The sequence below is a fragment of the Bombus terrestris genome, chromosome 11 (genome assembly GCF_910591885.1).
Source record: "Bombus terrestris chromosome 11, iyBomTerr1.2, whole genome shotgun sequence".
Lineage (NCBI taxonomy): Eukaryota > Metazoa > Arthropoda > Insecta > Hymenoptera > Apidae > Bombus > Bombus terrestris.
The window spans coordinates 12,044,769-12,057,530 of NC_063279.1; the positions used below are offsets into that span (position 1 = coordinate 12,044,769).

The window sequence follows — 12,762 nt, forward strand, 5'->3', positions numbered from 1 at the left end:
AAGGGAAAGAAAGACTGACCTAGATAATTTAAATGATTTAAGATTTTCCCTATATATATGTATAAGCGTACAGCTGAATACATGTTTCCTGAAAATTCCAGTATTACTAGTTAGCTTTCTGAATTCTACGTTGACCCGTAACTATTTGTCTGATCATGCACGGTTACTTCCTAGCAGCACGATTGTATCCTGGTCTATTTGACTTGCCTAATCATCCTTTACTGAATTCTACCGAGTCCCGTACTGAACAATTCTACTGTAGTGATTTCGCGGCGGCTATCTAACTTTCCTAACTAATTTATCTATCTGCCGTAGCTGCTACAAATGGGAACGCCCTTAGAGAGAAAGGAACTTGAGGAAGAAGTTTTATTTAATTTCAGAGGAAGACACACCGAGAAATGGAGTACTGTTATTATTACGAATTTTTCTTCAAAATATCGTACGAAAGAACAGCGACACAATAGTGAAACGGTTATTTTTCAAGAGACTGAGAAAAGCAATTTCATTTAGTCGCACTTGTAATTAAGTAATGAGAAAAGTGTTTGATTATGTTAAGAACGGAGCGATTATTACATTTGAATTAGCTTTACATTATATCAACCACAAAGGGATATTACCAAATTTTATTAATATAATAAATTATTTCTGTAACATTGAAACTAAAATATTATGAAATTTCGAAAGAGATAAGCTATGTTTTTATAAATTACGCAATTTACGTTGTTCTAATCGTACTACGTATTGCTCTTTCAAACCTGAAATATTTCAATGTAAATCCTGTCCGCTTTTACGATGATTGCAATTTATTTCTAAAATCACGTAATTCATAAACGATTTCCAAATCTAAACCGTACTTCTCGTAAACAATTCTTCGTTTAAATCTACATTTACTTTCACGTTTAAAAAGCCCTATCGTCATAGTTAATACTCTAGTGAACTTCTCCACTTTCCTTTCGTATATTCGATATCGCGGCAGGTATAATCCCGTTGGCAATTAACTTATGCAAAATCTCAGCCGGCCGAATAACGACTCTGTCGATTTTCGGATCGAGCAATCATGGTATTTCGCGTTTAATAAAGCTCCGCTGTGCTTCATGAATTACACAGAGCGAGCGAGCGAGATAGGGAGGGGCGGGGATGAAAAAAGAACAGCTTCAAGCTTAGAACCAGCGCGTTGATTCATCGAGATGATAACGAACGCGCCTCGAGCGCTTCCTAATTAAATTCGACTGTTAATTAGCCGCGTAATTACCCAGAGTTTCGATGCTTGGAGCGCGTCGATCCACCGGAAGCGTTTTCATGTTTCTTCGACGTCGAAAGGACCGACGGAAATACAATTTATCCCATTAATAAATTGCTCCCCGTGATCTTGTCAGCGGCGTTGTTTACCACTCCTTCGAACGATTATTTCGTGGAAAACATCGACAACAGAATTCTATCATTAACCTCGATATGACTAGTTAATCCTTCGCACGTAACAATTTCTCGAGCTACTCGAATCGCAGCACGATAATCTGTTGTTCATAACTTTTGCTCCTCTTTGGTTTAATGGGGAACGTTCCTTAGTAAAGTTACAACCACACATGGTAATTAAATGACTGTTGAAAACTTTAGTTAAACCGTATACTATAATCAACAGGAAATATTGCTGTTTGTTCTAGAATAGTAAGCTCTCGAGTCAGTTTTAACGAACGACTATTAATTGCAGCAAGAGATTGGTATTCATTTTCTGTATAATATTCAGTAAGTTGCTACGAAACATACTAAAATCTATTAAATGCATCGAAATTAATTACCTGATTACGCTTCTTCGCGGATAATAACATGATACAATTAGAAGCTACTTGAGAGAAGAAACCTAAGTTACATGGCTGGATTTTACAAGCTACGTTTTATGAAACAAAACGCTACAAAGGTGATATATGCTTTAGATTAACCGTAGAAAATTGTAGATCGTTAATGTCAGTCGAAAAATTTGGATATATAGCAGCTCGTTTTCAGCAACACGAAGGAAGCGGATTTAGCTTCGAGCGCGAACAAGCATCCACGTCTCGTGCCGTCTGTATTTTCGAGCTATCACGGGGAGACGCGGTCGCGAGAATACGCGTCAACGGGAGTCGTAAATTCCCGTTACGAATGTAATGACCGACACCACAAATAGTTCGATCCCCTTATTTCGGTTAGGATAATAGGGGTGGTTGTTGTAGTATAACATTGTGATTCACAGAGTTATAAAAATATATATTTCCAACACTTTGTACAAGCACACAAATTAGTAACGCCGTTGATTAAGATACAGGTAACGAAGAAAAGGATTATTCGTAGATGAGAGAATTCGTGTATATGTTGACTTTGACCAGCGAGATACTTTGAGAGCCGTCGGAACTCTCGGACCTGTAGGTACTGTGAGACCTGTAGGCACTGTGAGACCTGTAGGAACTCTCGGACCTGTAGGCACTGTGAGAGGTATAGGGACTCTGAAGTTCGTTCTGATGTGATTACGGAGGAAAGCTCGGTATGAGTGTGCCCTTTGAACGAAGAACGCGGATTCGTTGCTTACATTTTTGGTTAGGACAGTGAGGGCAATGATCCGCGATGCCGATTAGTTATGACCAATGTTGGGAAGGAAGATAGGAGGAAGAAGCCTCCTACCTACGTGGTTCATGGGCGACATTGTTTATGGGAAAACTCGGATTTTCCGTTATGTAAATCTCCGCCTTTTGCTTTAGATCAATACCCGCTTTCTCCGTAATTCTTAAGAGCGCGTAATAAACCCAAGGACCTTCCTAAAAACCAGCCGAAAACACTTCTAGAATTAGAAAGTCTTTTCGGGCAAATAAATTGACTTAAATTATATGTGCGAACAATGCAGTTAGGATTTCAAATTTATGGTGGGTCCTTGGGCCTATTGAGGGTTCGAAGGACGGCACGTAGACCGTTGGCTGTCAAGCCACGCGGGATGGAGTGCAGATGTCTTGCGCGGCGTAACACTGTCTAAATTCTTAATCTGAGCAAAAACAAAGGATCCGTCTAAAGAAGAAACCTGCAACTATTAAACGCTAAAACCTGCTCTAAGAAATTTCTTCTCTAAAGAATTTCTTCAGTCTGAAAATTCCTGACGGTTTAAAACGACTCTCGAACAAAGTAGCGCGGCAATTTAACTTAATCTCTCCAGCACTTACAACGATGTCTTCTATGTGCATATACATATATTTTTGCTCGAAAACCAGGAATATATACGTAGAATCGAGAGAACTCGCTGTAGGATTGCGAGACGACGGAAGGAATCCGTACGATCGGAAGCTGGTTAAGATTTAAATTTAATTTTCTCGCAACAATTTCTTCTCGCCCTCTGGATGCATTTCGTGACATTACGCGTATTCATGAAACGGAGTAAGCAACTTCAATCGCTGATGTTATATCGTCGTTCCTTCATACGAACTAAGAAATTAATTTCGTCGATTCCCTGTGAAAGCTGCCTCCGTTTGAAATTATGAATGTTTTAGAATTCTTCTGAATTGTATGTTTGCAATCCGTAGTCGATAGATTTGGATCCACGTACGCACGAAGATCACAGTTCCTATCTTTTATAGAGCAGTTTTAAAATTCGATGTGTTTTTAAGCAGTTCCATATCAAAGCTGTCTTCTTCTAGCTTTTAATTTGATGATCGACTCGTGTTTTAAGTTTGAATGTTGCATACTCGAGTTTGTTTCAGTTGTTCGTGCTTTATAGCCAGGAACGTTTGGCCTAAATATAGTTAGCTAATGGCTATTGTTTCGGATAATTCTTGTAACATAGCGTGTAATGTCGATTATAATTCTAATTTCTCAGTATTTAGGAGCCGCGAAACATAAAGCGATTGATTGACAACACAAAGTAATTACAGTTCATTTCCGAGCTCGCGTGCATAATGCTGAATTTTGACACGCTTGTGATATAACTTTGTTAATTAGATGCTTTTAAAAATTATCAACTAGTTTAACAAAATACAAAAATAATTCATCTAACGAAATAAATGAAATATAAGCTATTAATTATAGGAAGATTAAAAAGAACAGTAATTAAATATAGGGAAAGTTTTAAAATTATCGTAAATAGAACCGAATTGGAAGTTCAATTTATTATTGCGTTTGTGTCTCAGTAGAAACCACGAACCTTTTCCAAGAGATAAAAAAAAGGGGATACGTAGGCAAGAACAAAACATGTCGAATATTTCAAAAGATGTATAACACGTTCAAAGCCGAAAGTGCTTGTTGGATGAGTTTGAAATCCAGTTTTGTGCGGAAATGGGCTAAGAAACGAGGGCTGGAGACGCCAAGGGGCGAGTAGCCTGTGTAACTCTCTTCTAATCTCTCGGGACAAGGCTGAAAAAAGGTATGTGATACAAGGGGCAGGAGAAAGGTGTATCCTTTCGAATCGACGGCGATACGAAAATTGGATTGTGTCACTAGCGAAGGACGTGCTCGTTTCTCTCACCGTCAAGAAAGCCCGCTAGAAACTCGTGTAAACCAGAGACGAGGGAGAAATGAAATTTACGAGAGAAAAAGAGAAAGGAGCGAATATTTCGTAAGTTTTAGAGGATATCTAACGATGTTCCCGACGATTACGATTATACGTGCTGCAGGTATTAAATGATACGTGGTTTCTCACGTTAGCTTTTATATTACGTTAAAGTATTTATTTAATATAACACAGAAGTAAGTTAGAGTCTTCGATTAAGATACTGTTAAATGTAACTCTTTAAGTGTATTAAGATATGTGTAATTTCGTGTGCTACACTAGATTAGCCGCGTAGCAGTGACACACTCATATGAGTATGAGTGTGTGGGAGTATGTGCGTGCACAATGTCTCGTAAAACAGAAGAATGCAACTGTTCCGTTGGTAGTGTGGTAAAGAAGATGGTGAGACAAAGAGAGCGCTGAGACGCGTGCAAATGTGTATCGACGAATATCTTGTAAATCACATATCAAATAAATCTGAAACTATTTTAATATCAATTCTAATTGTAATCTAAGTATTCCTATATATTTATTTCGGCGATTAAGATCTACAATTCTCAACAAATGGTCGTAACTTTCTGTTGCAATTTTCACAAGCGTCGATGGAAATAGAATTTTGTTTCGTTTCGTGGAAAGAAGGAATAAATATAATGTAAGAAGTATCACGTGCGTTACGTATGACACACACGAAAACGAACTCGTTAAAAATGTAGAAATGGCAGAAGGTAGTCGACGCGAAATTTCTGGCTGGCTCGTCCCGCCGTCGCTGTTGAACGCGAGAATATTTTCGATGAGAATCGTTGCACAGAGGCCTGGAAAACGCGCGATAACGCTTCGACGCGGCGACGAATCCTCCGTTCAAAGACAAATTAACGAAAAAGGGAGGAGGCCCGGAGCGTTGTAAAAGGATCGAATCCATTGTTCCGGCGAGGGAGCACGGACAAAGGCGAGAAGAAAGAAAGAAAGCGACTCCTTTCCGGATTCCAGTAAATCACGCCTTTAAATCTCTCTGGATCAAAGCAGCGACTCTTTGGCGAACATCGATGTTTCCCCATCACGGCCGAGAAAGGGAGAAGCAGAGTTTTCACGGGAATCGAATAATTAACCGAACAGGACAGACGTTCACAAACTTCTCCGCAGGGACGATTATCGATTCATTATATCGTCTGCGACGCTGCCTCGTCGAGAACTTGGACGGCTTCGAAGACGATTACCGTCGAGAACGTCGAATAACATTGAATTTATGGCAAGAGGCTGCCTTCCTCGAGTAAAGGATAGTCTGACGTTATGCAATTTGAGGAAGTTTTAACCGAGGTTAAGATTCTATTTTGTGGTTGTATATGAACATCCCAATTGTCGTAAAACTTGAAATTTCGTTATATGATTTTATATTCGCTTTTCCGTCCCTTGATAATGTAGGATAAACTAATATTGAAGATACACTTCGCTCGAAGTCTGCTCGTGAACCATACAAAATTTCCTAGCGATGCTAGCTAGGCGAGAGAAAGTATTTGTACAAATTGAATAGTTAGAAAATATTTTTCTTTCGATAATTTCATCGAGTGTCTTCATTGGACCCACAACACCATTAAAAACATTATTGATTGCCATTTGAAAAATATTCTAAAGAAGTCATTGCAAAATCATTTACCATAAATTCCACCCTCCCCCTCCCCCGCTTCTCTTTATACAGACTCCTCTCTTCTCCTTATTATACTACACAATTTAAAATAGTCGAGTCTTGGCTGGCTCAGGGAATAACCGCAATTTTCCACAAAGGAATCGTCCTTCCACCTACGAGTTCGCCTAATCGGGTTCACGGACGATCGAACGTTGTATACCCAATGTGAAGGGCCAAACGTTGCGCAATGACTTCTATCAGGGACTATTATGTGCTTGTTATTAATGGCAATGCGCCCGTGTGCTGGATAACGCGATCTCGCGAAACACGTAGTGTTGTTCCGGCTGATTATTATCGAACGGCATTAACCAGCCTGGATTATCAATGTCAGAGTATTCGTTGAATGATATCGTTTCCAGAGAAATGGCGTTTAGTTCGGCCAATTCGAGATCCGACTCACTGCCACTCGTGGTTTCGATTAATTCCGGTGGTAATCTCTTTAAAAGGGGATTTTGGACGCTTAGGCGGGTTGGTCGTGCTATTTTCCATGATTAACACTGGCAAATTTTTCCGATAAATGGATCGAAGCTCTGTGAGTGAGCGTACGCAGGTATCTGTTAAGCTTTTAAGGGAATTGTAGGGCGCTCGTAGCTGGACCTATGTTCAGAGATTTATGACATTACTGGCCAACCGATTTAAGCTTCTACAGTTTCTAGACTAATTCGATAATTTTCGACTTTTCAGTAAAATTGAGAGACGCGATAGAATTTTGATAGCAAAGTTTATTAATTACTAATATGTTATACACAGTGACGTTAACTATTTTGCCTTCGTTACAGCTCATGTTCTCTTCAGTATACTCGACTTTTAGTTTGCTTTGATAAATATTTCCAATTTTTGTCCTCAAACCAGTTGATATAGCAATCAAAAATAAAGAACAATCGTGAGACATTTTACGCTCGTAAAGCTATGAATTTCCATTAACACTTGTAGTTTAGTTATAATTCTAGAGAATAATAATCGAGAATATTCATGACTTGTATTCCAAGAAGATTCTGTTCTTGCAGAATGCCTAATGAAAACGCGCCAGTGTGCGGGTGCGGAGTTGTGGTCGATCTGCCAAAATCACGAAGTGGCGCCCTGTCCTCGAGGAAGCTTACGATCAGAATATCGAAGTCGAAGGGTAGCAAGTCGGACGGGCGGGCTGCCAAGAAACAACAAGACGACGCTCGTGGGAAGAGCAGAAGTTCTGAAACAGGAAGCTGCAGCTCGGTGACAGAACAAGCTAGACCAGTTACGAAAAGTAGCAAACACGAGAAGCGGTTGAATCACTCAAGGAGAACCCGAAGCGCAGACAGAGCGGAGTCGCACTATACTTATATAGGTCGGTGACATACAGAATTTTAATTGTTCAATTTATGGGAGCCAATATCGACCTCAGATCTTACGTTTGAATAATTTATTGTATTAGGTTGTCCGAAAAGTGTCTTTCTTTTATAGACACGTCTCTTACAACAACGCATCTTTACACAAACATGAAACCTAATCTGTCGAACGTTGTAATCTTTATATTGATAGAACAAAATGGATCATAGGTAATTCGATTAAATAATATAAAACGGAAAATGTTGTGCATCCATTATTTCCTTATAAAACGAAAGAAACTTTTCGGACGACCTAATATTAATTGCCAAGATTTAGAACTAATTACTTGAGTATAAATCGTAGAATATTTAACGTTTACCGTAATATCAATATCGACAAGTGTTATATCTTGATAATTTATTCAACTTACCTCGTAAGAATCAATTCCGAAATTTTAAGATTCGATATATGCATTTTCAAAAAAACAGATTCTATACTTAATCGACTTTATTCGTTTCTGATTGCGAATTTCTCAGATAAATTCATGAAGATTCATTTCTTAAAAAACAAAAAAAAAAAAAAAATGTTTCCCATGTCAGAAAAGCCAGCAATTTAGGAGCAATACGATACTTTTTATATCTAAAATTTCTTTCCAAGCTCATGCCGAACATTTTTCAGATTAATTGACGTTTCGTTGTAGATTCTGGCTCGAGCATACTCGGCGGCGGGATTCGGGAAAACGCTATAGCGGAGGCACTGTATGCCACCATTCCAGACACGCCGAACGCGAGCGCCAACGAAACCGGAAATAGTCAATTAAATGCGCAAAGTAGATCGCAACCCGTTTACGCCATTCCTTCTATGGTATCGCCGCCGCCCACCTATGACGTGGCGATCTCGAAAACGTGGCAGGTAAGTGATTATCATTAGCCCCCAGTTAGAAATAGATTTTCAAACGGAGAACACGGTCAACGTAATTAGCCTTTCTAACGAAGTTCCTTATAATTAACACTTGCTTCTCTTTTATATAAACGCGTTAATTAAACGAAACTCCCCCTTTTTCTGTTATTCCCAGTTATTCGCATATATCGCCATTGAAATTCATATAATTAATTTGTGTCGTAAAATAGTAGAAATGATAGAATTTCCATACTCCACGCGGATAGACTCTCAGTCAATACGACTCAATTTTCCCAAACTTTCTCGCATGGCTTGCAACGCTTTCCAAACGATTCTTTTAATTTTCTCGTATATCTTATATAATGGACGCATAAGTAAAAGCCTTTGTTGATAATCAAACGACAAACATAAAAGTAATATTTGATTTATTTATTCGCGTACTCAGTGTGGCAAAATTCGGATTTGCGAAATATAACTTTCACATATAACTTTCCAATGCTTTACGAGAAGCACATCTAGGTATTTTCCTCGTATAAAAATCTCTTTGATCAAAAGTTAGACATTCGTTAACATTCCAGCGACAAATATTTCTATCTCCATAAACACGTGTTATTCGGAGATGCCGTAAAAGAACAGAACAGACACGGTTTGTTGCTAGTTACGTGTGTCACGAAATTGCCAAGCGAATGGATGTATCGACGGCACACGACGGAATTAGAAGCCATTCACCGTTCTCAAACGTGACGATGAGGATTTAACTATTGAGTAGTAATGACCTGTCCTAGTCAGACGCTAGATAGAATCGCACTCTCTCTTGGACGACCGCAGTAACAGAGCACGCTCGTGGTCAGACTTGTTAGATAGCGGGTCGTAATCGACCAGTGAATTCGTAGACCTCTTGTAAACGAATTGACGTTTCACTAATTACATGTTCAAGCTACTAATTAAGCACAAGGAAACTAGATAAAGGAAATTTCATTTGGCATGGAACAAAACGAATTCTTTCCCGTTTAATCGGCGATTAACCAAATTCAAGGAAACCAGGACATCGTTTTTGATGGACTGAGTTCGGTATACGAAATTAAAACGACCGCAGAACCGGTGCAATCCATAAAATCGATGCTCTAGCTATCTCGAAGCCGCCCTAATTCCTCGATGATTGCAGTAGAATATATATATATAGATATATAGATATATTTTCCAAATAATCTCGCGATTCGTTTGCCCTTCGTGACCATTCATCTACGTATAGGAAAAAAAATTCGAAGGTGGAGCGAGATTGCGAGGGTGAATTTACCATTTGAAAGTTTTAGATTCGCAATAGAACGAGGCTGCTGAGAATGAGCTTGACGAATGAATTAAAAAAGCCGGAATTTTAATCTTGAGATAAGGTATACGTCGGTGTGCGTGTGTAATCCGATGACAGTAAAATTAATGCTTGAATATTCAAAACGCTCGATCCACTCTGCTAACTCGAGTCTTGTTTGCTGAATATTCGATTATTCGAATAATCAACTCTCTGCAGCCTCCTTCTATCCAGATCCGAACGAGGCCAGACCTAACGTCGTTTCATGGACGAGGTAGTCGGTCGAAAAAGAGCAAAGAAATTCTTGTAACGATCGTGGATCACTCACGGTTACGTTTTGTACAGTATCGGAAAGAGAGAAAAGAAAGAAGAAAATGGATGGGCAGGGGTTGAAACAGGAGAACAAGAGGCAAATTCTTCGAGTTGCTCCTTAACTGAAGCACCATTCAGGCTGTGGCCAGCCATTTCGACCGCGTAGTTTCTCGGCGCCGGGCGACACATAAATTTTCGTGCCACGTCGCGGTTACCCTTTGCGAAAAACACTGCCACCCCCGATGGCGACCCACTTGAAACTCCCAGTAACGATGCCAGAACACCTCGAGTTCTGCCGAGTTTGTACCGCTCCATTCTTGCTACCGTTTTATCGATCGTCACCGCTCGCGTTCGATTTGATTCCTTCGATTACAGTTCGTTCCTCTTTTTCTGTTTCATAACTTGCGAATTGATCCGACATGGAAATTGGAACGAAAATTCTTACGAGCAGTTTACAATAAAGAGTTTACATCGAAGTATTCCGAGTACAGAAAGATTATTATAATAATCGTATGTGTGGCACGTGGAACCGGTCGACATTGTTTTCTAAAGATTTCATAATCTTGGCGCTACAAACTGTAATTAACTTGTAATTTGTCTTTGTTTAACTTTAATTGTGACTTTTGTCATTTGTCCAGCGAATTGAAGAAGTAGAAAAGAAGGCAGCATATGTACAATATTACAAAGTATCGTGTCGTAGGAAAATGTTTCATGGAAATAACTTAAAGAGTTTATTCGAAGAAAGAAGTTGACGGTAGATTGGTTGAATAGATGCGAGTAGCATTTCTGCTTTTCAAGTAACTGCACTTTGTTCGATTCCCGATTATCGCAGGAAATCTTTCTTCGATTTTCTTTCTTCAAATAAATTCTAAGAGTTAATGTATTCTTCAAAACGACAAATTGACATAGAAATTAACATTTACAAATAAGTTGTGAATTAATTCCCTGCTTTTGGGTGTAGTAATCCAGATACAACTCGTTACGAGTTTCCTGATAGCTCTTTGAAGTTCTTATCCAAAGTTAACGAAGTAGAAACCAGAAGAGCATTTCTGTAAAGCGAGGAGTGAAACAAAATAATAATTCTCCGTCGAACTTGCTGCAACAGTCCTTTCATAGAAACGCATCACCCGCTTATTCTTCAAATTACAAAATTTATGTGTTACCAACAATGTAGTGGTTGTATTACATTTCAACTGCATTTTAATGCAATTCCATCATCTCGGCTTTAACTCTTTACGATAGAGATTTAGTCGATTACACACGAACAATACAAGTAATTAAATGCCAAACTCTCTGGACTGCGTCATTAACGAATATAATTCTTCTTCGACAATCAGCCCAAAATTACAACAAAACAGACTCTGAAATCGAAATCACGATAAATTTGCAGTGTGTTGAAGCTGCCATGGCTCTATTCACGAAGCCAGTTATTTATAAGTTAAAAATTTAATTCCAATTACTGGATATATATTTAGCAACAATAGCAATGGTAGTTTGTTATAAAATTCGAAATTCCCGAATTAAATATTCCACGTACAAAGTACTCGAAACTCCATGAAATTCTAGTAATTGAAAAACTTCTAAAGTCCGATGGTAATGCTTGAAACCTAGAAAAACTCCATAAAGCTTGATAATTGGGATATTTTTATAATTCGTTCAACGTGAAGGTAAATCTAGAATTTTTAAATTAACAAGCTTGGCCAGTATTCAAGTAAAATGTTTGAAAAATAACAATTTAAACGATATGTCATTACCTTATTTGGCTATCATTTTTTTTACAACAACCCAGTATTTCCACTATACAAACTCTAAACGATAGAAAATATTTTTATTTGCATCATAATTTGCAGAATGTCCTGTTCGAAAAGACGAAATACACGAAGGATGTCGGTAAAAGGAACATGTAAAAAAATCTTGGATTTTTCAGACCGGATTGCCACCCACCTACGAGGAATACCTGTGTCATAAATACGCCATGATATCGCGATCCCATACACCACCTCCTCCATGGTCAGATTCTACGACAGCGACGACGACACCTACGGCACCGAACGTTCAAACGCGTCGCGAACTATTGGCCAGTCAGCCCGAACTTAGAGAATATTTGGCGCAATTGTCGCTTTCTCAGAACAACGAGAGATCCATTGGCCATCACCACCACCATCAGGGAACCGTTCTGCGAGATAGCAGCTACCTCTCGAACCAGCAAGTCTCGAGGGAGCAAGTAAGGACGCAACAACGTCCACGAGCTATGCCTCCCAGGTGAGTTTTCAAAGACGCGCGAAAAGGGCATACGTTTCGCTGGTGAGGAAGGAAGTCACGAAATAATTCAGACGCTCGTACTGAACGGTAACGTGCCTTACAACTCCCTGGGGTATCGTAATGGGTGGATGCGGTACGAGTACAAATCGCTAGACGCAGTGCTTTTCTGATTTAAGACGAATCGAATTGTTCACGCGAGGAGATTTACGTTTAACACGTGATTTTCAAAGTTTCGTTGGTACTTTCGTGTCTAAGAAGCAAATTGGGAGCAAATAAGGAACAAATATTGTTGCTGCGAGCATATCTTTACAAAATATGCCTAACTATAGTATTTTTTACATTTTATTGCAATTTTGACAGAAGATAGAAGATCTTTGTACTCGAAATCAATTTGAAATTCCGATGGTTCTGCTTCTAACCTATTCATTCCCTTTTTCCTCCAAGAATCAACATCTGTTTTTAATTCAACACAATTCTCTGCAATTCAATTTTATT

General features: G+C 38.9%; 1 protein-coding gene across 3 annotated transcripts in view; it reads left to right on the top strand.

Moving 5' to 3' along the window:
- The window catches only part of LOC100650123, a 108,654-nt gene that overhangs the window by 87,210 nt on the left and 8,682 nt on the right, over positions 1-12,762 (top strand). For all 3 annotated transcript variants that reach the window (XM_020865552.2, XM_020865551.2, XM_003399228.4), the window contains 3 exons: positions 7,190-7,506; positions 8,188-8,399; positions 11,933-12,267. In XM_020865552.2, coding sequence (XP_020721211.1) covers positions 7,191-7,506; positions 8,188-8,399; positions 11,933-12,267 — 863 coding nt within the window. In that variant the 5' untranslated portion in view covers position 7,190. The remainder of the gene's footprint in view (positions 1-7,189; positions 7,507-8,187; positions 8,400-11,932; positions 12,268-12,762) is intronic.